This window comes from Lottia gigantea, assembly GCF_000327385.1.
Source record: "Lottia gigantea unplaced genomic scaffold LOTGIsca_107, whole genome shotgun sequence".
Classification (NCBI taxonomy): Eukaryota; Metazoa; Mollusca; class Gastropoda; family Lottiidae; genus Lottia; species Lottia gigantea.
This window is the reverse complement of record NW_008706931.1, coordinates 435968-461844: the sequence shown is the minus strand read 5'-3', so window position 1 is coordinate 461844 and position 25877 is coordinate 435968. Positions and strand designations below refer to the sequence as shown.

At 35.0% G+C, this 25877-nt stretch overlaps 3 protein-coding genes across 3 annotated transcripts; all 3 read right to left on the bottom strand.

Moving 5' to 3' along the window:
- Positions 1 to 10654: 10654 nt before the first annotated feature.
- Positions 10655 to 13930, bottom strand: LOTGIDRAFT_170951 (hypothetical protein; the record flags this gene model as incomplete). The annotated part of the gene is made up of 2 exons (XM_009046817.1): positions 10655 to 10752; positions 12100 to 13930. The coding sequence occupies 2 exons, from the start codon at positions 13928 to 13930 to the stop codon at positions 10655 to 10657; spliced, it is 1929 nt and encodes a 642-aa protein (XP_009045065.1).
- Positions 13931 to 16130: 2200 nt separating this feature from the next.
- On the bottom strand, positions 16131 to 18219 carry LOTGIDRAFT_170950 (hypothetical protein; the record flags this gene model as incomplete). The annotated part of the gene is made up of 2 exons (XM_009046816.1): positions 16131 to 16159; positions 16371 to 18219. The coding sequence occupies 2 exons, from the start codon at positions 18217 to 18219 to the stop codon at positions 16131 to 16133; spliced, it is 1878 nt and encodes a 625-aa protein (XP_009045064.1).
- A 3424-nt stretch (positions 18220 to 21643) lies between these two features.
- Positions 21644 to 24516, bottom strand: LOTGIDRAFT_237441 (hypothetical protein). The gene is made up of 4 exons (XM_009046815.1): positions 24500 to 24516; positions 23120 to 23319; positions 22623 to 22748; positions 21644 to 22109 (listed from the first exon to the last, which is right to left on the bottom strand). The coding sequence occupies exons 1-4, from the start codon at positions 24510 to 24512 to the stop codon at positions 21903 to 21905; spliced, it is 546 nt and encodes a 181-aa protein (XP_009045063.1). The 5' UTR covers positions 24513 to 24516; the 3' UTR covers positions 21644 to 21902.
- Positions 24517 to 25877: the final 1361 nt, after the last annotated feature.

Here is a 25877-nt window from a genome sequence, read left to right as displayed (position 1 = left end):
TAAACCAGTAGTGTTATCGATATTGGTATACATAGAAGAAACGTCGATAGAAATTAAAATAGCATTAGAGGGAACTCGAAGATTTTTTATTTTATTGACAAAATCGGTTGTGTCTTTAAGGTAGGCGCGATGTTGGCATGCTAGAGGTAGTAAGAAATGATCAATGTATTCTGACACTGCATATGACTCACTACCACAGTCAGATATACTCGGGCGGCCTTTAGGGATTTTATTCGAGATAAACCACTCCTTGGTTGGATTCTTATGGATTTTAGGCAAAGTGTACAAATGTCTCTCGCGACAATCAGGTTTGGCAGACAGATAGTCATATAGATAACTAGTTTTGACTAAATCGGCAAGAATATTATTAATCATGTTAGCAGTTTCTTTGAAAATTGGTTTCGGTAAAATGGCATAATGTTTAGGATTATTTAGTTGATTCTCTGCTTCTGAAACGTAATCCTCCCTATTCAGAATGACACAACATGAACCTTTGTCACTCTTTTTAATAACAATGCTATCGTCTTTCTTAAGTAAGTTTAACGCTTCACGTTCCACTCGTGTGAGATTAGGCTTTTCGTGTGTTATGGAAAGGTTCACTATTTGGCTATTCATACTCGCAAATGCTTTCAATATTTCAGGATGGATGGCGGCTTGAGGGGGTGTCCACGTGGATTTAGGAATAAACATTGTTCTAGCACCACGTGGGGGTGGTTTCGAAAAAAATATGTGCAGCTAAGATTTCGTTGAAATCGTTCAATGGATGGTCGGAGATAATTCAAGTTAGCTATCTTTGGTGTGGGAATAAACTTAAGTCCACGGTCTAAGATTGAATGCTGAAGGTGTGAGAATTTTGCGGCTCAAGTTAACTACAGTTTGGCCTAGCGGTGGCCTCTCAGTATTTTTATCCCCAGTAATTAGTTTAAAGACTTACTCGATGCTTGAAGCTGGTGTATCCAAAACAAATAGATGCTGTTTGCTGTTTCTGGAGACCAATGAAGATTATCAACTGTTTCGAATTCTTCTTCGTAGGGTGGTAAGATTGTTGCGCTGTTGATACTGGACTCCATCATCATGTTGTTGAGAGTGCTGAGGATCTGTTGTGCTTTCTTCGAGATTTAATTTGAAATGGTTATACATGTGAAGAGGATCTTGGAGTTTGGGAAGGTTTTGTTGGCTGTGGCGATTAATTTCTGGGCTTGGTTAAAGGAGGTCTTTGGTATCTGATCACGGTTGTTGAGGCCTACATGAAGAATAATGGTATTAGGTTTGGGATCATGGTCGTATGATTCCAGGATTGACTGTATGTGATGGATTTGGGCACCGGGGTAAGAATGTATTTCGGTGTCTGAACTGGTTTTGGTAATTCGATTCAGGTTAGATGATCCAATTATTAAGGTAGATTTCTTTAGATACTGGTTTGGTATTTGTTAGAATTGTAGCATTGGGAACGGACCGGGATCTGATTCGAGGAGGGGAAGGTCTGGATACACGTCTCGACTTGGATGGAGACTGAGGGGTGGTTTGCTGGTCCAAAAACGCATAGAAGGAAGAAAGGTTGGCGGATCCTGGATCACGTGGTGAAGATTCAGATGGTGTGGAAGGGGAAGACGAGTCTGAAAGTGAAAAGAGAAGGGGTGTGCCCTCTCTACGAGAGCGTTTACCTATGTCTGCTGGACTAGGAGTAGGTGAACTTCGAGCTCGTTTAGGGGTTTGGTTCGTCAGCGTGGTGGCTCTAGATAGTGCAGGTGTAGTGTCCATTTCAGTTGGTAGAGATATGGTTACTCTGGTTTTTGTTTCGTTGATTGTTTGGTAGAATTTGGAGATTACAGCTTGAGTGAGACGTTTCCCATAGGAGCGGCGGGCCCAGGACAGGGCATGAGAAACGATGCGGTCGACGGCAGGTGATGATAAAGACTTGGTACGAATGGTGGTCAGCTTCTCTTGAAGTGTGGTTTGGTAATGGTCGATCAGGACCTGCGTAACCTTACAGAGCCATGTCCGATTGAGGGATCTAATATTCGCGTCGACAGCTGATGTTTTCATTTCTGGACGGACTATCTGAACTATCCAACTCAGAGACTTTGCGTTTGAAGGTAAACGCTGGTTGGCCTTGCTGTTGAAGGGTAAGGATTGCCAAATGATGGAGGCACTGCAAAACTTGGAAGAACACCTTCACAAAGGGTTCTTCCTCCTTATGAGTGGGGACTGGTTGGCGTCGGTGGGTTGGTAGTCGTTTCTGTTGTTGGTCGGGTCGATGGTTACCTCTTGATTGGTAGGCTGTGTTGTGGGTAGGTCGGCGATGGGGTGGGATATAGCTGGATGGGTTGGTTGGTGGTCGGCGATTGGTAGGTGGTAGAGGTCGATGGAAGACAGGGCCGTTGTAGGGTACGTGATATTGGTTTGGTTGACGATTAGTGTTTCTATTTCTGGCTTCTTGCCAGTGGTTGTTGTGGATTTATTCAGCATAAATAATTTCTTCAATATGAGAAAATTCGTACTTTAGTCATTAAAGACTGTTTTCTTATTTCTGACAGCTGCCAGTGGGCGTATGATACCTTGCAACGCAAGCTATCTTCGCTTTCATTTTGCTCATATAATGGGTTTATTTATACTGATCCTGTTTAGGCATAAGTTAGTGATCCTGTTTAGGCATTCGTTATTGATCCTGTTTAGGCATTGTTTATTAATCCTGTTTAGGCATTAGTTGTTCTGTTTAGATATAAGTTAGTGATCCTGGTTAGGCATTAGTGATCCTGTTTAGGTATTAAGTTAGTGATCTTGTTTAGGCATTGGTTATTGACCCTGTTAGGCATTGGTTATTGACCCTGTTTAGGTATTGTTTATTGATCCTGTTTAGTCATTAGTTAGTGATCCTATTTAGGCATTAATTATTTGTTCTGTTTAGATATAAGTTATTGATCCTGGTTAGGCATTAGTGATCCTGTTTAGGTATTAAGTTAGTGATCCTGTTTAGGCATTAGTTAGTGATCCTGTTTAGGTATAAGTTAGTGATCCTGTTTAGGAAAAAGGTATTGATCGTTTGTACACCAATGTTTTGAGTCAATTTTGAAAACTTTGAAACTAAACAATGAAATATGGGTCGAGTACAATGGTCAGTTGAGCATTGGGGTGGGGACCCTTGGCAACCCATTGGTCAGTGGAGCTAGAGCTGCTGTATTTGTCCCTAGTACAGTGCAAGAATGACTGAATAGCTAAAAATCAGAGTCAGCATTCCAATAAAAACGTTCTAAAAAATGTATAAGAATGATCTAATATCCATGATGTTTTTTATTATTAGCAAAACACGTAGAGAGGAGAGCATTCTTAGACCTTTGGTCTCAAAGCTTTTAAATCCCACTAGAACTTATTGGAAAAACACGAATTATTTTCTTAAAACACACAGAGCAAAGTCTTAAAATGTGTTATAATTAAAAATTCTATTGAAAAAAGGTGTTTCAGTGAGTCATTTGGGAATTTCACTTACACGAACGTTTGTATTTATTCGGTATTATAATTTAGATCCTATTCTGCATGTCACGCCGGTGATCATATCTATTCAGATTGTTTTAGGGACGTCACGAATAGCTCTTAGAATTTATATTGGTTGTTTAACATACCAGTAGATGCGGTGCGTTCACATCCTTTTCAGCAAAATACGGATTACACGGCTAGTGCCTCTATTCTTGTAAGTATAAGAAAAAAAATCTAATTTGTACTCACCTCCGGTTTTTCAGAACAACCACTGCCTGGATCCTTGGAATATCACACCCTAGCCTCTTCAGCTCCATTCATTTTATTTCATTTCAACACGACTGCAACTATAACATATTTCTAAAACGTTTCACCGCAGCCAGTTAACACACTTTTTAACAATTTTTCTTTTTTCTTTTTTTAAATATGAACACCCACATAAAATTCGTCAATATGAAATGAGTTTGGTCATCTCCTATTGCATGAAAAATGTCGGGTTGATTGGTTTAAATTCGCCGCCTAATACAAACCTGTATAAAATGACTCACGATCCCATCTATTTATTGATAAGGGATATGGTTTTAACGGCGAGTAATACATCCTTATACAGTTTTTCAAACAAACACTCAACAATTTTCCTCATCTTTACACTTAAAGGGAATAAGTCCATCTCTGGCTTTTGTGGATCCCTTTTTAGAATTGAAATCCAATTTTGGTGCCTCTTCAATTTTCAAATAATATCATAACATGTGGTATTTCATTCATAAAATGTTTGATTGTTTGTCCTGTAAAGTCATTTGTTGATTAGTAGTGCTAACTACTGTTGAGCTAATTTGATGAGATTTTACTTGTAGAACTTGTAGATAATAGCTGAACCTACTCACTATTATGTATAGATTAATTCACCTCTTCTTTAACCCTGTTACAAAATAGCAAAAATGGTTTGTATACCCACTTCATTTCTAACAAATTTTAAAAATATCATTTTTATACGTTTTTTTAGTACCTACTTAAACTGTAGAAAAACGTATTGTCGGATTAACATTATTAAAAGTCAAATGAGTAAAGTTAAAAGATATCAGTGACTATTATATAGTGACACATTATAAAACAAAATATCTATTGGGGTGAAACCAAACAAAACAAAGTAAATTGATAAAAATTAAAACAGTAGGGTTTCCAGATAAACAAGGCGTTTAACTCGAACAATTCAAATTATTTCATTCTCTTATGATATTGTTGCTATACCATGGAAATATGTAATATTTTAGCAGTTTTTATCTATTGGCGATGGTACCTGCACATTGATTGATGGATTCTAGGTCACATCTTGTGATCATGTTCTTGATTACATAGGATCTAATTCTGACCCATGTAAAATAAAGATTTTATGCATGTCCCCATGAGCTGAATGTTAGACAGGATCATGTCACTTTGGTGTATTGGATCTAATTCTTACAAAATCTAATATAAAGATTTTATGTTCGTATGTGGTATGCCAACTTTAAGTAATCATTAAAAAAATCCTTCTATAGAAAATCGTTTTGTCTATATGTTTTGTTCTGTTTCACTGCATGGTTACATTATGTTTATGGTAAGAAAACAATAGTCTGAAGAATACTTCAGTTCCTTTCTGACAAGTCTTTAACAAAGCAAACAGATGCCCGGAGCGAAGTTTATTTTTCTAAATTTGTGTGGCATTAAAGGGATTGTTAAGATATATTCTGAACTTTGTATTTTTATTGAGCCCATTTATATTCTATTTGCAACATTCTAAATATTCGTCAGATGTATGTGGTTCCCGTAATTATAGAGATACTTAACCGTATATCGACATATATAAGGGAGCATTTGCGATAGTGATTAATATTCGATGTCTGACTACAATTGGAATGGTGCAAATAATTGCCATCAGTGTCTCCAATTCACATATAAAGTTTAGAAAACCTCTTTACAATCCCTTGACATGGCTATATGAATTGTGTTCGCGATATCTTAGCGTGTAAAACTTTATAATATTATAAGAGATATTTTCTCCGCCTTTAGCATGTTCTGCTACATATTTAAGGGTTTTTCATTGAATAACATTGTTTCAAAGCTGTTGGATGTAATTATCTCTTTAACGGATCATTTACTGTCAATACATCATTGATAAATAACCTTCAAATTATTGTCTATACTGCCTGTTCATCTGTTGTCCGAACATGGAAAATTGTTGTTGGTCGATGAGCGGGATAATACAGCTCCTGCTCAACAGTTGGCATGATGATTGGCGTTGGAATCAATGCTAGTCATTTGCTTGTTGAAGTCGAATAAAGTGGTCATGGGATCTAATCTCAGTATGGTGACCTTTGTATAATTCATCTTTTCTCATTATTTCATACCCAGCTGTATATGGATATGGATAATCCAGGAAAGATCAATGCCACGAGGTTTGGCAAAGGCGCATCCGGTAGATATATGGAGGTATAACGTTGCCAAAACTATTCAATTGTTGCATACAAAATGCATATATCAATGCTGCAAAGTACATATAATGTCGATATGCAAAAATACAAAATGGATATGACATGCCACACGAATGCAGCATTGGCAATTCTTGCATTAGAGACTTCTCATTAGCGGCATATACCTTATGGAGTGATTATAAAACTCTATTTGGATATGAGAACTTTGCGTGTAGAAGTCCCATGTAAAAAAAAAATTCATTGTTTTTCTGTAATTGTTTTTAATTAACTGTTATTTTCCTAATAACCCAATTTGGCTCATGTTTTAGACCTTTTCTATTAATAAGACCCCAGGAACCTTTAAAAACACATAAAACCTTATTGAAAAAAACAACTGAACGTTTTTTTTTTAATTTTGTTAAAAGAATTACTGCACAAAAGTGCTCATATCCCAAAAAAAAATTATCTTCAAAAGTTACAAAGCAACAAAGCTGATATTTGCAGGGAATATCCACATTTGCTTTTTTTTGGACATTAGAAAAAAAACAGAACTCATATATCTGCCATAGGTTGGGAAATAGGAGTGGGAAATAGGGGCGCTTTTCCCTTCCGGTTACCTCAAATACCTAACTTTGCTAAAAAAAAAATCAGTTAAGCTCGACATTTTGAATTTTGTTATCTGGCAAGGCTTACTAATGCAAAGTGCGTAATACAAAATGTCTAATTCTTTTTTAAGTTCAAAGTGTTGAATGCTAGCTGCATTCGTGTGGCATGTCATTGGATTTTGGAGTTGATATACATTTTTTATTTTTGCACATCGACACTGGTACTTTGCAGCATTGACATATGCATTTTGTGATGACTATATTTTTTATTTCAAAACTTCGACACACTGAATAATTTTGGCACCGTTATACCTCCATAGACATGATCCTCGTGAACTTAGTTGTTATAGCCTACTTTTAAATTCGTTATTTATTCCCTACCTTTCACTCAGCCCACAGCAATAACTACATACCCCAGACACAGTTGTTCAACAGGACATCAGTTTTTGTGTCATTTTACGAACACAACTCCCTCGTTAGGCTTACTTACTGATTGCACTCAGTTTTCTAAGTAAGCTAACAGTTGTTGTCAATTGATTGTTCAGGGTAACAAAAATCGACTAATTCATGCCAAGGGAGAGACACAGTATATTTTTGAATTCATAGTAACTTTTCAGACCACAGTTAATTGAAAATATATCCGAAGCGTGGTTTTGCAAAGCCATGCAGTGCAATCGGAGAATTTTTTCAGTTTTCAAATGTTGGGGAGTCTATAACGTGCATAGCCCGTAACACTATGGGACTAGCTTTATTGATCCATCCCAAATACTAGATGTTTTTTCCATTCCGACCTACACCTATAACCGGCTTGAAAAATCTGATGTTATTAGCTCTATGTGGGATTGAACCTATACCTCCAGGTTATCTTGCAATTCAAATTCACTGAGCCACCCAAGGTTTCGGTAAAGGGATCAGCATTGGCGTGCAGTCGTGTATAGTCCAAAAGATTATATATCAAATTTGTCAAAGTTTACTTTGATTGATGACTCTGGTTTTTAATCATAATGTAAATTCAATCATGATCAGTCATGAATTTATATCGAATATGACAGATTGGTATATAATTGATTGGCAATCTTTATTGAGGATTGTGATCTATATTTTATGCAATTATTACCTTTATGCCCCTCCCTTACTCTCAAATTCTTCATTATTGAGTTCTTAAATACCTAGTGCCATAGGACGCCCTGTGACATTTATTTGGCCCCAAATCGCCCACCTTCTCCATATATAAAGATTCGTTGATCGCACCCGGTGTCCCCATGCCTTGTTGACACACGGTTTTTCCCTTAAGATCATCAACATCAAAGTGAGGGAAACTTTCATTAATTTTTGTTGGTAAAGCGATTTTTTATGTAGATTGAGGTTGTAGAGCAGTAGGTTAGTTCCTTCGAACCTGATCTTTGAATGGGTCGAATTAAAACGTCGAAGCTGCGGACGTTGATAACAATGACGAATTGTTGGAATAGGACTGAGGCACTGTTTTCTACAAACAAAATTTCCCTTATTGCACCCTGCATGGCGTTGCTCACATGGTGCAGAAAAGTAAAACGTAATTTCATTTTTAAAGTTGAAAATTGAAATGGAGTAGGCTGGTGCGTTGTCGTGACATAATTTTGATAATTACACACTGCACGGCGATGCTCGTGCTCAATACCCCAAACTACATTTAATTTTAATTTCATTTTCTGGTACAATAATACTTGTTAGTGTGATTCAATGTGTCGTAATATGTTGAATTGATATGTATACTATACTATATCATGTATATTATTGGAAATCTATAAACGTACATAAAAGTAAAAACTGCCTTCGATTATTGCTTTACATGTTTTAATTTCACAAGTGTTATATCCATTGCAACTGTTTTTATCAAATATAATTAGTCTTTAAAATAAGGAGTTGATCGATAATATAACATTTAAAAATATTGGTTTAGAATTTCACTATTCGATTAAATTTTTAGATCTCCTTTTTTGTTGCATCTAATTGCATCAAGCTTATTCAACATTCACTTTAGTGCAAGGTCGAAGGACTGGGACCATGTTCCCGAAAAATCTCCTTAGATAATTTCATTGTTCCAGTTAGTCATTCACATTCACGTTCCATTTATACAACATAATCATATCACCTAAGTCATCCACATTCATGTTCTATTTATACAGTATTATCATATCACCTAAGTCATCCACATTCATGTTCTATTAATACCACATTATCATATCACCTAAGTCACCCACATTCATGTTCCATTTATACAACATAACCATATCACTTAAGTCATCCACATTCGTGTTCTATTTATACAGCATTACCATATCACCTAAGTCAACCACATTCATGTTCTATTTATACCACATTATCATATCACCTAAGTCAACCACATTCATGTTCTATTTATACCACATTATCATATCACTTAAGTCATCCACATTCATGTTCTATTTATACCACCTTATCATATCGCGTAAGTTATTAACATTCATATTCTATTTATACCACCTTAACATATCGCGTAAATTATTAACATTCATGTTCTATTTATACCACCTTAACATATCGCGTAAGTTATTAACATTCATGTTCTATTTATAACACCTTAACATATCGCGTAAGTTATTAACATTCATGTTCTATTTATACCACCTTAACATATCGCGTAAATTATTAACATTCATGTTCTATTTATAACACCTTAACATATCGCGTAAGTTATTAACATTCATGTTCTATTTATAACACCTTAACATATCGCGTAAGTTATTAACATTCATGTTCTATTTATACCACCTTAACATATCGCGTAAGTTATTAACATTCATGTTCTATTTATAACACCTTAACATATCGCGTAAGTTATTAACATTCATGTTCTATTTATAACACCTTAACATATCGCGTAAGTTATTAACATTCATGTTCTATTTATACCACCTTAACATATCGCGTAAGTTATTAACATTCATGTTCTATTTATAACACCTTAACATATCGCGTAAGTTATTAACATTCATGTTCTATTTATACCACCTTAACATATCGCGTAAGTTATTAACATTCATGTTCTATTTATAACACCTTAACATATCGCGTAAGTTATTAACATTCATGTTCTAATTATACCACCTTAACATATCGCGTAAGTTATTAACATTCATGTTCTATTTATACCACCTTAACATATCGCGTAAGTTATTAACATTCCTTATCTATTCATACCACCTTAACATATCGCGTAAGTTATTAACATTCATGTTCTAATTATACCACCTTAACATATCGCGTAAGTTATTAACATTCATGTTCTATTTATACCACCTTAAAATATCGCGTAAGTTATTAACATTCATGCTCTATTTATACCACCTTAAAATATCGCGTAAGTTATTAACATTCATGTTCTATTTATACCACCTTAAAATATCGCGTAAGTTATTAACATTCATGCTCTATTCATGTTACATTATATTACGTAAGTCATCTACATTCAAACTTTTTCGTTCTATTCATATATTCATACTATTTGTCATCCGCATTCACGTTATTTTACTCTTTTTCATTCTTCACATATCATACCACATAATTCGCCCATATTATTATTCTATTCTTCTATATTCATACCAACATATCACGTAAGTTAACCATGTTCACGTTTTAATCTTACCACATATTATATCACGTAATTCGCCAATATTATTATTCTATTCATATATTCATACCACAATATCACGTCAGTTCACATTATTTCACATACTGTATATTTGAATGTATAGTGATCAGTTATAACATTTTGTGTCATTTCAACTAAATGTTTTATCTTATTGAGTCGTCATCTAGAGTACAATTCCTAGACTGATTTTTATCCAGAACAAGTTCTGCTGACTTGGAAATTGAGTTTATTCCTTTTGGTTAGGACAATAAAGGTACTTAAGTTATGCATCTTGTGAACCCTTGACAGTCAAAATGGCAAAATTTTCTTATTGTACACTGCAAGGTATAGAAGGTACAAAAAGTATGACATAAAAATCCTGAACTACTTTTCTATCTTGCAATTCCAGTTATGGACGTTATCCAATATTGTCACACTCTGATACATTTCAAACCTCTGTATATTAATATTATGTTGTTTTAAACTATCGTATCTTCGTTGTGTATGTCTAACCAATATATATCACCAGTTCGATTTTCATTACTTTTTGGTACAACTTGATTCATCTTTTCTGCATCTGTAATAGCAAAATAAAAAGTTCTTGATATAACTTGATTGTAATTCTCAGGCATTTAAGCCACATCAACCATCTAACTCTTAATCAGAATGGTGCAAATAAATCTGTATTCCCAATAGACAGTCAATGTTAACCATTACTTTAATATTGACTGCTACTGCAAGCAAACATGAATTTGAGAGTTAGCCCAGGGTGATTGCTTAGTACGAAATGGTACTGGTTGTTACCACCAGGTCATTGGAATATAGGATACACATATTACAAAATCCATAACGTAATCTTTGTGTTATTATGTTCGTATTACTGGGTGTGGTTTTGTTCCTTATATAGAATAATTTACTATATAATCTGTATTACAGATTATTATCTAGGATTAAATTACAGATAATCTTTTTTATAGATAAATCTATCTGGTAATTGTCTTATAATTTGACTCGGTAAACAAATGAAATGGTGTTTTACATCTTACTTTTTCTGCCACTGAACGCACTAATGATCAGCGATATTAGCCTATGGGTCTTAAAGGGACAGGTAGTCTCAGAAACTGGAATTTTATTAGCTGAGCTAAGCGGTAATAGCGTTCAAAGCTCATCATCGTAATTTGAGTCTCCAAATCCATATCTGTCGGGAATTTTCTGCGTTCGAAAGTTAAAATGACGACTCGTCAAAATAAGATACTCTGTGATATATGGAAAAGACATCTATAGAAATAGTGAGTACAATTCCTAGTTTGAAGTATTTTAAAAGGAATTATGTGATTTTCCAACAGTCTGTAGCACATGGATCCTCGGACGCCATTCTGACTGACTTGAAACCGATGTGAAACAAAACGAAGGCATAATTTGGACGAACTGTAGTCGACAATGAGAATATTTTGCAAGAAAAAACCCTCAACTTATAACTATTCGGTCAGAGCTCGTTGAACTGGAGCTAAAATGTGACTGGTATCCTCAGTAGTATAGTTCAACATGGAAAACAAGTAGGCGAATAGAGCTGCTAGGGCACAATTTCATTCAATTGGTATCTCTTGACCCATTATAAGCTTAATTATGTTTGTTTGTTTGTCATTTTCATCAACACAAAAACTAAAACTCTGAGCACTATATTGGAGTTGGTATTTCAATTCATACAAAAATAATTGTCAAAATGCGATTCGGTAAAAAAAAAGTTGTTGGACCATAAGACATCATATTTCATAAAGGACAGTGCCAGTCATTATATCCGAAAATAATCATCGTGCTTAACCTTCAAAACGATTGTTAAGATTTTCAAAACACTGCGCATTATACACGCAAATATATGATAAACATCGTGTATAGAGGTTTAATAACAAGAGTCAAAACCTACCTGTACAATTAAAGTATTGATCGTATGGATTGTGAAGTGTTGTACACTTTATTAATTGATGATGGCAAGACTGAGCTATTGATCTTATGTCGTCTTTTCTCTTATCGTCTACTTTCAATTGTTTTTGTATGTCAGGGTCTCTATTGGATTCAGTATTCGACTTTCCGGGTAATTTCGCCATCTCAATCAGGTTAGAATTGATCTGGGAGGTTTCTCGTGATAACCATTTCTCATAAGCGACAGAATTTTCACTTGAAGAATTTATTTGTAATTCTGGAGGTAATTTCATTTTCACATTCACGCTACAGTCACTAATTGAATCCATGTTCAATGGCTCTTTAAACTTTTCTGTCATTGTTTGACTGTAATGGAAATTTATTCTGGGCAAATATGATTTATGGCATCCTTTTGACCGATGGCAATCTGGTTTCGTGTTGCGAGACGTTGAAGAAAGTTGATTTTTAAACGTATCGTTATGGATGTTGGAAGCTTGTCCGATGTCGTTACGACCAGACCATATTTCTTCGTACGACCGATATTCATCATCGGATTGTCTTTCACTGCTTGTCGTTGAACTGTAATCTGTTGCGATTCTAATTTGCGACAAAGGTCGTTTATGATAGCTACTTACGTAGCTTTGAGACGTGCTTTTAGCTTGAGACATTGAAAGAGAGTTTCGATGCCTTCTCTTTGAAACTGATTTTCGAACATATGATCGTTTTCGTTTTGGTAAAGCCTTCCCGTGATTTGTCACTCCAGTTTTGGTGTTTTCGTAACATTTCCGTTGCGACAGATCTATATCAACCATAGAGGCAACCTTGTCAATAGCTCTTTCGAACATATCTGTATTTTTAGTAGGTTTAACGTATTTGTCGTTGAAGATTTTATGTGACCACCATTTCTTTTCAGGTATCGCATAGATATCGCCTTTGGGACAAACTATGTTGTCATTCAAATGAGAAGTATGCTGGCTTTCTGATTGTATCAGAGAATCATGGTACTCTCCAAGACGTTCATTGCCGACAGTCACAACATCTTCAGTTTTGGGTTGCAAGATTGGTGTCACTGGTTCACGGTTAACATTGGCATTGCAGCATCGACATTTACACAAACAAAAATGTTCTGCACTTTTAAGTTCGTTATTTACAATAGGAACGAATGAATTTGCTTGCGTTTCAAATGGGTATGGTGGATGAGAGTGTAGCGAATCCTTCAATGTTTTCAATCGATGCGGATTATGTTTGTGATACTGTAACACAATCCTCTTGCAAGATTCACACACTTCATCGATTCCAATCTCTACCAAGTCATGATCAAAATTTTCTGAACCATCTTTTTGGAAGCTTACAAGAGCATCCTTCTGGAAGGTTGCTGAAGTGTCCTTATGGATCCCCGCTGAAAGATTTGAGATTCTCATTTGTTTTAGCTCCTTGTGTTCCATCCAATCTTCTATGACTATCTTATTAACATCTACGGACTCATCCGTGTCTTTACTGGATTTCAGTTCTAAATTGTGCCGAGCGAAGTTGGGTAATGATTGGATCGAAAAGTCGGTACACAATCTTAAGATTTCTGGATGCATCATTGATGATCCCAAATCAACAAGTCTCATGTCATTGGAGTTGCAAGTGATCCCGTGAATTCCAGCTCTTTGAATATGCAAATTTTCATCTGCGTACTCTTTGGTCCATTTTCGTTTTGTGATTTTCCGTCTGTGGTATCGTACAAAGGAAAAAGCTAGTACGGCTATCATTAGTACAATCAAAAAACTATATGGTATCCATATGACTTCCGGTTTAATGGACGAAAGGTTTCCAGTAGTGCCGTTCATTTTTGATATTTTGCTATGACAAATGGTATAAAAAGTTCAATCCTCTTCTACACTCACTCTACAGCATTAGGTGACATACTCCACCCACTATATTGTCAATAGAACAGTTATTTAGGTGCTCTGTAAGCGACATTAAACAAAAAGAACACAAACTCGAAAACAGGATAACAGAAGTCAAATATTCGAAGTAATTTGGATATTTTCTGTATGTTTTTTACACATTATTAGACACATACAACACACATGCGGAAGCATCAGAACTTCTTATCAAATATCGAAGGGTAATTTGGATCTTGTCCTTTTCCTCCTACCACATTGACTTCCAAAACAAAAACATAATTTTTCAAAAGATAAACACATAATTTAATTTACTAACACGTTAAGAGGTTTGAACAATAACACAAATGAATTTTAACAATGTCAGATCGATATTCCATTCAAAAGGTAACAATGATTTGAGTTTTCTTTAATGCTCCTGGCATTAAGTCTCCTCAGAATTTGCTTTTTTTTCTTCTGACATTTCCTTGGAACTTAAATTACCATTTCCAATGATAATCTTATTTTCCAAATAGTTTAGAATGGTTACAATCCATGACATGACAAAGACCACATCTGACAGACTGTGACACACTACTTCCGGTGCTTCCTTAGCAACACAAACAGGTTTTTCAAGCCGATATAGGATACTTGACTATGTAATTAATTATTAAGGCCTCTCGGGATTAATTTGTTAGAAATTGCCACTAATGAAATTCACATGATTCAATATATCATAAAACGGATGCCAAGATTCATGTTTACGTCACTATCGCAAAGCTGCTAATTATACCCAAGGGCGTAAAAAGACATATAAAGCTTAATAGTGGAATTGTAAAATACTATAGAGGTTTCACTGAGAATTGGAATGATGTAAAATAGATGATATCAGTGTCGCAGTGTCTCGATAATCCCTCAAATAACTTGTGAAAAATACGTGTAACAGGCTCTTGAAATCACCAAATCATTTTAAATTGATTATGTCAAAAATCTATTTCCTTATTTCATCATTCAATTCCCATTAGACACCTCTTAAGGTTATGATAAGAAGGCAATAAAAACAAGTAATGATTGACGAAACTGTCACAAGAATCTTAAGATCCCTTGAAAGTTGGAAATCGAAAAAAGTAGGTTTATACCGCTTTCAAAATTCACTCATTGCACACTGCAGGGTGTTGCATGTGTTTATTATCTCATTGAGGCGCAGAAAAGTAAAAACAACTTTATTTCATTTAATTTTTGAAATTTATTGTTTGTCTTATATTGTCAGTCCACGGTTTTTAATTAAGAATAGAAGAAGCCAAAATATTTCAGTAATGAGATAAAATGGTAATTAACCACTCCCCCCTCCCCAATGCGCACTGTATTGCGTTGCCTTTTTAGATAGCTCAACTAGGTGCATAAGAGCAAGATGTGAAAGCTGCATTTTATCTAATTTTATTTGGGAGATAAATTGTTAAACTAGCATTTTGAGCCAAATGAATTCAGTAAAGAGACAATATGGCAAAATTTCCCTCATTGCACACTGCATTTATTAGTCCATGTTAGACCCAAAAATTCCATCCTATTTTATTTTATTTTGAATATACATAGTTAAACTTGTATTGTCAATGTCAACCCAAGTCAAAGATTTCAGTAATGAGACAAAATGATAAAATTTCCCTCATTGTACACTGTCTTCATAATGCCGTTTGTGATGCAGAAAAACCAAACGTAATTATTCCATTTTATTTCATTTTCATTTTGATACTCATTGTTAAACTTATATTGTCAACCTACCTTCTTTTTTTTAAAGCCAAAGATTTCAGTAATGAGACATTATGACTAATGGCTGAACACAAGCAATGGCTCCCTCGAGTCTCATTTAACCCTACTGATGCGCATTTTCAATTCTATACCATCACTCAAAGACAATTAGCACACAAAACTACAGGAAATTCTTTCAGGGCTTGGAAGAAAAATGTTAACACGTCAAGTTTAATTTAATGGTATAAAGAGTATTAGGAAGTGGTTAGAATTGCACTTTTGGATCCACTAATGGGCTTCATCAGACGTTGAATCAAATTAATTCTGTTGTTAAAATTGCACTTTGGATCTGTCTTCCAAGCAAATAATTCCCCACCCACATTTGGGCAGAAAAGTAAGTCTGAAAAATTTATTCTATTTAGAGTATCTGATTAATTTGTACATATACTGAAAGGTAAAAGAAACTTAATATATATATTTATTTCAAATGCTTATACATGTAAATATAGGCACATCAGTCAAACATGGTTAAATGGACTTCAGACAAAGCAGTAGAAATGAGTTTATCGACTATAATTGTAGTTTTCAGTATTTCAATCATGTTTAGAAATGACATTTCTGTTACCTTTCAGTTAAGTTAAGAATAGAGCTCACTCACCTTGAACATCTTGAAAAGCATTGCAAGATGGCCACCCTGATTTAATATTATGGTAGTGTTGTCTCTTACGTAAGAAATCGTTGTCATTCCTGGTGTTGTATAACTCATAATTCCCCATTTCATCTCCAGCCACCACTGTCCTCTCAGTGTCCCCAAATGAGTTTACAATATTTGCTCGTCCAAACCAGATTCCGTCACTACGAAATGAAGCTGAAGCATCCTTCGTTGTATTATTAACTTTGAGTAATTTTTCATAAGATAACAGAGGATTCGATGGACTATTTTGGGACTCTGAATCCGTTTCACTAGTACACGATCGACCATAGCATTGTTCTGAAACTGTCAAATATCGAGGAGAATTAGAACTCCCGTCACTTCTATCAGTATTGCTTCTTGTAGAATTTGCTAGATGTGCAATTGAAATCCGTTGTTGCCAGTTTGGACCTTCGGCATTAGGATTCAATAACAATGGAAATTGTTCACTTTTAATCATAGAATCTGATGAATTCCTTGAATGTGGAGACACTGGTCGAGATGGAATGTTGTGTACCTTATTCAAACTAGTATTATTATCATGTTCAAGTGGAGGTATTCGTGTCGTTAAAGGGTCTGAGCTCACCGAAGTGTCATTCGTCGTCAAAAATTTGTCGTCAGCCTTCGGCACAACTTGTTTGTGAATTGCGGAAAATATTTTATTTTGTCGACTTCTAAACATTTTCGTTGCTTTTAAAACCTTAGATTTCTTATATGATCTACTTTTCTGATCTGAGCGGTCAAAGCTGCTCAGAATCCGCTTGTCTGATTTTTGAAACTTCCGTTTTACAAATTTTGAGCTTCGTCCGGACCGTTGGGAAAAAGACTCAGCGTGGCTATCAGGGGTTATGTACGTCCAATGCAGATCGTCTGAAATTGGCTCTTTATTGCTTAGATATTTTTTCGTAGACAGTTTTTTGCTTTTAGAATACACACTGATTAGATCCAAAGAGCGGTCAATTATTATCCTTTTTGATTGGACGAGACGTTTTCGTTTATCTCCTATTTCAGACTGCTCCTTTATGGGTTGCGGTTGAGTGGCAGGAATATGTAACTTAATGCTGTTTTGGGCAGATTTATCTAGTCCTGAGAAGTTTCTGCTGCACACTGATTTATCAAACGAATCTTCCATCAGATTATGTTCGTGGACTCGTTCCTTATTACCCAGCCAGTACTCATCCATAGAAAAGCTACTTCCGAGTATTCTTCTCTTTTTACGCCACTTTTCAAGACTTTCGTCCATATGGATACTAGCTAAACTAAATCTAGGAGCACGTTTGTTCCTCAGACGAGCAAACTCATCTTCTGCTTCGCTAAATGAAGTAAGATTTGATAAGCAAATGGCAGCATCTTGTTTTTCAAATGCATTTGTCTTGGCGGGTTCATGATAGTTCCTTTTCGGTAAAGGAACATCCAAGGACCTAGTCTCTATTGTGTCAGCTTTGGTGCGGTTGTAGTCCGTACGAGTGAAATATGAATTAAAAGAATTTGCGCTCTTAAGGCACTCCGAAGCACTTGGTCCTTTGATCCTAACTGAGGAACCTAGTTCACGAATGCTGATGTTGTACGTATTACATAACGGAATCAATGTCCTTCTACGATTCATCTGCGATCGAATAACCATATAATCCAAAGCCGCTTGACGCTTCCGTGCCACTTTCAGATGGAATTGAGCGAACGAATATCCCAAAAATGACAGTAGTGACACCGCAACTAAGACCGATGGTAGCCAAAGCAGGGGATTGCTATCAGACTTCTCGCCCCTTGACGAGTTATTCACTGAACTCATGGTGTTGTTGACTATGTTCGTTACCATTTCACGCCTTAATTACCGATATATTTCATATTCTGCCACATATATACATCATATTTATTCTATTATTTATTGTTATTATATCAGCTATCTGTACATCATTTTCTGTTTTGAGTTCGAATATTTTATGGAATGCCACATTTCTTAAAAGAACATTTATTGCAAAGGCAAATATCGCAATTGGAATTTCTAGATTGTCACATATCATAGTAGACATCACATATAGTTATCACAGATTGTCACATAATCATAGTTATCATAGATTGTCACATATTGTAGTTTTCATTAATAGACTGTCACATATCGTAGTTTTCATTCATAAATTTTCACATTTCGTTATATCTTTTAATGTTTTTACAAAAAGTTTAATCACATTTCTTAATTTCCATTCATAGGTTGTCTCATTGCGTTATTAATGTATAGAATTTCGCAATTTTACCAATGTAAAATCCAACGGCACATTCGTTGTATAAGAGGCCCAGCAAAATTCCTCGGATTTAGTGATTTTCTATACAGTGCATAACACGGGAGAAACACATCAAAACGTTGCTATAAAACTTTCATCAGTGATTGTTATTTCACAACGCTGTGTCAGTAAAGTTTTTCTTTACGGCGTGGTTAACAGTGAAATTTTATACTCCTAACAACTTTTAAATTCTAATTCCAGAGTAAAGAATAAAAAATCATATTATACCACATGGTAATTAGTTGAATGTGTGTTTCTATGGCAACAAGAAAGACATATTATCAGGTACAATCAAACCGTGGACTTATTAAGTCTAAAATAAACAGGAATTATTATCTTTCAGACAGAAAAGAAGCCTGAACTTTATAATTAAATGCATTCATATGGACGTGTTTTCTTGCTGTATATAATGGCTGTTAATAGACGTTGCATTGTAGAATATTTTCGTTTTTCACTTCACGTACTGTTAAAAAAATTCGCCAACTTTGATCAAACGCCTCATATAGGAAAGCTTTTAATTTTCACAAATTGACTTCACAAAATGAGCAGAGATGACTAATTCAGTATCGCCAGACTTTAAAACGCCGAATGAACTAAGAACCCTTCACCACCATTTTTGTTTGACGTAACCAAGCACATCACTTGGAACGTAAAGATTCCAACGACCTAACCGACTATGCTACAGACCGTTGTTATACAGGTTTACAAAATTAAATGTTTCTGATGATCCAAAAATATAATTCATTTCAAATGATTTCAAATATTGATATTCAAAATGACAGTCACCAGACTTCAACACATCAATCCAGATTAGAGATCTTGAGCATCATTTGTTTGGCGTAAACAAGCACATGACGTTATATAAATATTCCAACACTGTAACCGACTGTGCAACAGTCCATCGTAATATAATTTCACGAATTTGAATATTACTGATGATCTGAAAATGTAATTCAGTTACTGTAAAACTACGTCTATCATTTTAAATGATATTCAGTTTTGTTGATGATATTCAGATCGAGATATGGAAATACATTATAGAAATCTCAATAACATGCTTACTTTTGTATTCAAAACTCTTCTTTAAATAACCACAATAGAATCAAATCAAATCAAGATCAATCAAGATCAATCAAGACTATAGCTTTATGTAAAAATTCACGTTGTTTCATTTTGTATGCTAGCGAGTATCAGACTTAGATTGTTGAAAATAGTAATATTGTCTTCGTTCATTTCACTTCACAATCAAATCGCAAATTACAAATATGTACGAGAACAAATGAAATATCCATTGAACACAAGTTAATGCATTTTGCTCTCATATAACAAGCCGAGTAGTCCTACAAACTGAATTTCCTATTAACAGTACACACCGTTAGGTCTATATGCTTCCGAGAAATCTGTCGGGTCTGTCACTCTCCTTAGAATAAAACTGACGAAATAAACTCTAAATTTAAAAGTGTCACACTTTGAAAAAATCAACCACTTTCCTATATTAGATAAAAACTGCCTTAACTGCTTAGTTCTAGTTATACTAGAATAACTTTGAATAAAATTCAGGAGTCAATAGTGTTAGCTTTAGTTTTGGAGAGAAAAAAACTCGTTGTGGTCTGTCTGCAGTATGTATTTCGCTATATAATATGTTGACCAATCGTAGACATGCTGCAGATGTTTATGATAGGCTCTATATGAATATTATTCAGAATATGATGACATATTCAAGTTTCCCAGATCTTCACTCACCGACCGAGATGAGATCCCACGACCACCATTATTCTGTCATAGATGCGTTGTAAGCACTTAACACTTCCAATAATTGTCAATGCACTTATCACTTGTTCATATCACATTGAAATAGTGCAGTAATTCTTACTTTTTAATTAACAAGTGTCAAGACCAAAATAACTTCAGTTTGTTATTTTTTTTCGATCCAGATAAAAAATAATTTCCAATATCAAAAGATCAATTCGTTGAAATGTGACACGCATAAGACTTAAATAAACTTCACCGGTTGAAAAACACAATCGCAGAGTAACAAGATGTTTCTAGTGAGATCAGCCGTTATCTCAAAACGAGTAACGACTATTCCAAATCAATAGTTTTTCAATTACTGAAAGGAAAGAAGTGAATAAGGCAATAATCAGCGTGTTGGTGGATTAGGACCTAATATGATATCTTCAGTTGATTACAAAACCACAGAGATGTTAATGGTGTTAATATCGTTATATCGCCCACATTTAACCCTAACATTTGGAAAATTGTCATCAAAAACGGTTCTGAAGATTTCTCTACTAACAGACCAAATATTACCAAAACAATCTATAATCCAGATCTTACTACCAACTACAACGACTACCAAGTAACTAACGCCACACTAGTTATTGGACCCATCCAGATCTGAAGATTTCTCGACTACCAAACAGAACCTAACTGGATAAAGATGTCCACAGGATCCCGATCCTAATACCAACAACTACCTAGTTTGCAACAATTGGAAACCAAAAAAGAGTAGACTTTTGTAATCAGCACGGCTCTTTAGTCCAACAGGTAAAATATAAAAATTCATTCCATTTACCTATTAACGATTTGTTAGTAAAATCTCATTGTAAGGGACATAACTCAATATGGCTTGGCACTGACAGGTTTTATGATGCACAATGTGCATGTCGTTTTCTACAAAATGCCAAGGTACTTAAGTTCACAAGACCCTTTTTGCAAGCTTATCCCCGAAATCCTCGTGAACTCTTATAAAAAATGTTTGTTTTGGTCTTTCTTTTTGCAAATCCATAAAGACTGGAGATTCAGAAATCTTTGTTTACAGTGCTTATATTTGGTCAGCAATGTTTCTTCTACCCACACTGACTTGTTCAGTGTAAATTTTAATTGTTGTTCTCCATTGCTTATATGGAAGTCAAGAGGGGAAGAGGATTATGCCTGTGGATAATGAATCAATACAAGCCTGCGTAGAAAAACAGTTTTATTTTTGAACATAAGAAGCAAGTTGAATTCAGAAAAACAACAGAAAAACAAAACTGGTGGGAGATTTTAATTATCAACTAATCATCATCCTCGTCATCATCATTATCATCATCATCAACATCATCAGCATTAATAATGAATTATGAGAAATAAATTAAATTTGTAACAGTAAAACATAAACATTGGGCTACATGTAGCTACCATAAAATCTATTGAAATATTTTCAAAGAAACAGGGTTACTTAATAGTTATTATAGTTATAATTATCATAGTTATTGTTATAAGAATTCAAAGAGGGCAGAATAACCACAAAATAAACTATGAGGAAAATGACCAAAGCAATAACACCCAGTAAACCAATACACAGACTGATGATTGAAAAAATCTTGGCAATATTTCCATCGCTTCTGCCCTTGATGAAATCGTTTCTGTCGCTGGCCTGCTTAGACTGAAATTAAGTAAAGCATATTAAAAGGGATTGTAAAGAGGTTTTCTAGACTTGTTTTTCTTTTGTGTAAAGAGTACACGGATAGCATCCATCTGTACCATTCCAATATTCAGTCTGACGTCTGTGGTTTTGTCATTCCATAAAAACCAAGCGTTTAATGACGTCACTATCGCAAAAGCTGTTATTATTAGAATCGTTTTCGATAGTGACGTCATATATTATGGTTTTCGGTTAACATTCGATTAAAGGACTGTACTCTATATGTGGTTTATTTTTTACCGTTATTTTGTCAAAGGCTCTGATTGTCTGTATTCACAAGCGTACAATCCAATAAATTCGCTTCATTTACAAACTTTCGTGAAACAAGATTAATTCCAAATATTGCCAAGGTTTTAGACGGAGTTCTATTAGCTTGACATGGTATATATGGAGTAAACCAGGTTGATTTCTAAGGTCCGATCGCAACCTGTGCTGACACTAAAACTAAAGACTCAATCAGGAAAAAATACTTACATTACAAGAAAAGACAAGAGCAACAATTCCAGTTGGAAAGAAGCAGAATAAACAGGTCAACAAGGAGCAGGCCAAATAGTCACTTGGTCTTTGGTTAACAACCACGGTTGAGGTTGGTTGTGTGACCTGAAATAGATAAGGTGTGGTTCATCGAGTGGCTTATCTTCAAATCATTAGGTGGGGATGGGGAGGGATCTTTTAGGGTAACAGATAAGTCACGGGGCATAAGTAGGAAACATATTTCTCTACAATTAACATTTGTGAAAATGTTGGCGCTCTAAAGATTAACTGCAAGGTTCTCTTATAGTTGAAACTTTCAGACAAGAAAAGGTGCACATTTTCTAGATTTTGATCTATAAGTTGCACTAATATGAGCATCTAACCTAACACATAACAACCTACAAAAATAATACCAGACAGCCCCTTGTTAACATGTATGATCGTATGACAAAAGTGTGTTATGAAATAAAATAGCACATAGAATAACATATACTTACGACAACGTTTGGTTGCCCACCTGTGTACATAATTTGGTTTTGGACAGGGTAACCTTGTTGTACAACATATCCTTGATTGCCATATGTCGGATATGGCTGGTTAACAACATACTGTTGGGTGATTACTTGCGGTTGTTGTGGGGTGAACCCCGGTTGTTGTTGAGGTTGTTGTGGGGGAATATATTCCGGGGGCAGTTGTCCTGCAAAATCAAATAAAATGGCATTATTGGTATTCGGGGTTTTTGATTTAGGGCACTAATGTATACCATAGAACACAGAATTGTAGGCGATGGTCCTGGGAGGCATATTGATTTACTGGTTTCTTTGAGAATACAAATAAAACGGCATTAATTGAAGGTTGTTCAGCAAATAAAAAAGGACATTATATACTAACAAGTACTAGAACCCCTTATGCGTACCATAGATTGCTTGAAGGGGTTCCTGATGGGCATATTGTGATAATTGATAATGACATTTCAAATACGCATAGACACGTATTCAGGACTTCCCTACTTGGGTACGATAGACCACACGAGGAGGGCGACGGAGTGGAGTAAGCGCCATAGAATTGTCAATAATTTGCAGATATCTCACTTTAATGCCAAAAATCCAAATTTTAAAAATGTCGAAATTTTGTTGACTCATTCAGCTCGAACAAAGGCTATGAGACAAATGGTCATCATGGATCTCAAATCTACGGTGGCTCACATACGAAATATTTCACTTTCATTTGAAATAATCACCTCGGTGAAAATTAAAGGTTTTACAGGAATTATCATCTAATTTTCACCTAGCTGGGAATTAAATTTTTGATTCAAAAAAAAAAGTCGTATGTGAGCCACCGTACAAATCTAATACATGTACAATCATACTATCATGTGACCATTATGTGATTAATGCATACAAAGGGATCTAGTTTTTGACGGTGACCTACTTAAGGGAAATAATATGTTTACTATATTGACTTGTCTATGGCCTATAGACTTGTCGCGTATTGATCCATAACGTATCATTTTTAACGTGTTATTTTTAAGGTGTGTCATTAAATTTACTTACGCAATAGGTACAGATTCTTCAATTATGTACAAAATATGACAAACGTTTCAATATAAAAAGAACTAAGATAATCAAATGATATCCATCCCTCAATCACCAAAATCTCTACAATGTTTCTTTGTCATTCTCTTACCTTATTTCAAGGTATATACATTATGTTTGTCGACTTGTATATTCAATCAATATATGACAGTCCTACAAATCAATTCTCTCACAGTGTTCCCATAAATTACGGTTCAAACGATTTGATAAATTAACCTTAATTTAACCAGAAAATTTGTATTATAAAACAGTATTTTACTTGCGATTTAAATCCAGGCCTACCTTTAGTCTCCATTTTGAACAAGGTCTATAAATAGAAACAGTAATACCACGTAATGTAAATATTAAAATGTCAATAGAAAAGGGCGAAAGGGCCAGTAGGGTCCCTGTAACAACCTATACTTTAGGCATATCTTTCTTACTCAAAATTTACTATGGACGTGATGTAGTAGTTTTACACGATATGTCGTCAAAAATGAACCCCCACGCCTCCTCTAAGTGCGTCCTCGGGTGTTGCCAAGTACGTGATAACGAACGCATCTATCTATCTATACTATACCTAGGGTCCAGGGTTCAATCCCGGCATAGGTCGAGATGATGCTTTCGGATTTTTCAACCCGGTTGCCCTCTGTCAGAGATGCAGGTAAGAGGGGCTGACATGGACAAAGACAAAGAAAGTTCCTAAAAGCTGTAGCGAAAAAATCCGAAAAAATGAATATTTTCCTTTCATTTCAACGAAAATACTTTGTTGTAAAATAATTGTACATCAATATTGTTTTTTTAATTCTACGTTTCAAAATCAATCCCTATTGAGGAATCAAGGTGTTCTTATGCATCTTATGAATGATGAATGTAAACGAGCTATTGCATACTCGATTAAGTTTAGAAGGACAGACATCTAATATGAAACAGGTTGTTTTAATTTGTTAGAATTCACTGCCTTATGCGAAGTGTTTTTTGGTAAAATGAAACAGGTTCCCAAGTATTCATTGATAGCTGAGAGTGTTAAAACGACGATGTGAAAATAGTAACGTTATTACTAATGGATTTCAAATGGCCTGAGAATTTTGAGCATTTAGAGGTCCAATTCACTTTAAAATAAGACATTCAATTCAAACAATTAACCAACTACCAACCAACCAACCAACCAACCTAGCTTTCAACAGTGTTTCACCCAGCCAAGTCATCTAATTATTGCTATGAATAATCTCTTGTGTTATGTTCTGTTGTCATCCGTAACGACACTGATTCTTATTGATGCCGGTAAATATTCTTTCAATATTATTGTGGTTATTCATTTTGTGTTTTCAGTTTTATTAACAAGTTTACTTAATGATGCGTTTTCCTGTAGTTGTAGGATAGTCAGAAACGCCGAGGTTATTGATACTACTTACAAACCTGTCCGTTTCTTTGTCTTTCAATGGGCTGGGATATTCCACATGTAGTCCTTGAAATAAGGGGTTGATATTCTGGCCAATGATATAGTTTACATATGTAGGTGTCAAATCCTAACAACTAGATGTCTATTTGACCGGTGACTGGCACGATATTAGAAGCCTGATTAAAGAATTCATAATAACTTAAAGTAGCGACCATATTTGAACAATTGGATTAAATGGAAATAATTTCATGAACATACCGAATTTTATCAAAAACAGGC

Excerpts from the sequence above, each read along its gene's own strand:
- LOTGIDRAFT_237441 (XM_009046815.1), bottom strand. Across the intron at positions 22,749-23,119 it reads GTGGGCAACCAAACGTTGTC|GTCACACAACCAACCTCAAC; the intron begins GTAAGTATATGT and ends TATCTATTTCAG. Across the intron at positions 22,110-22,622 it reads CTCTTGTCTTTTCTTGTAAT|TCTAAGCAGGCCAGCGACAG; the intron begins GTAAGTATTTTT and ends ACTTAATTTCAG.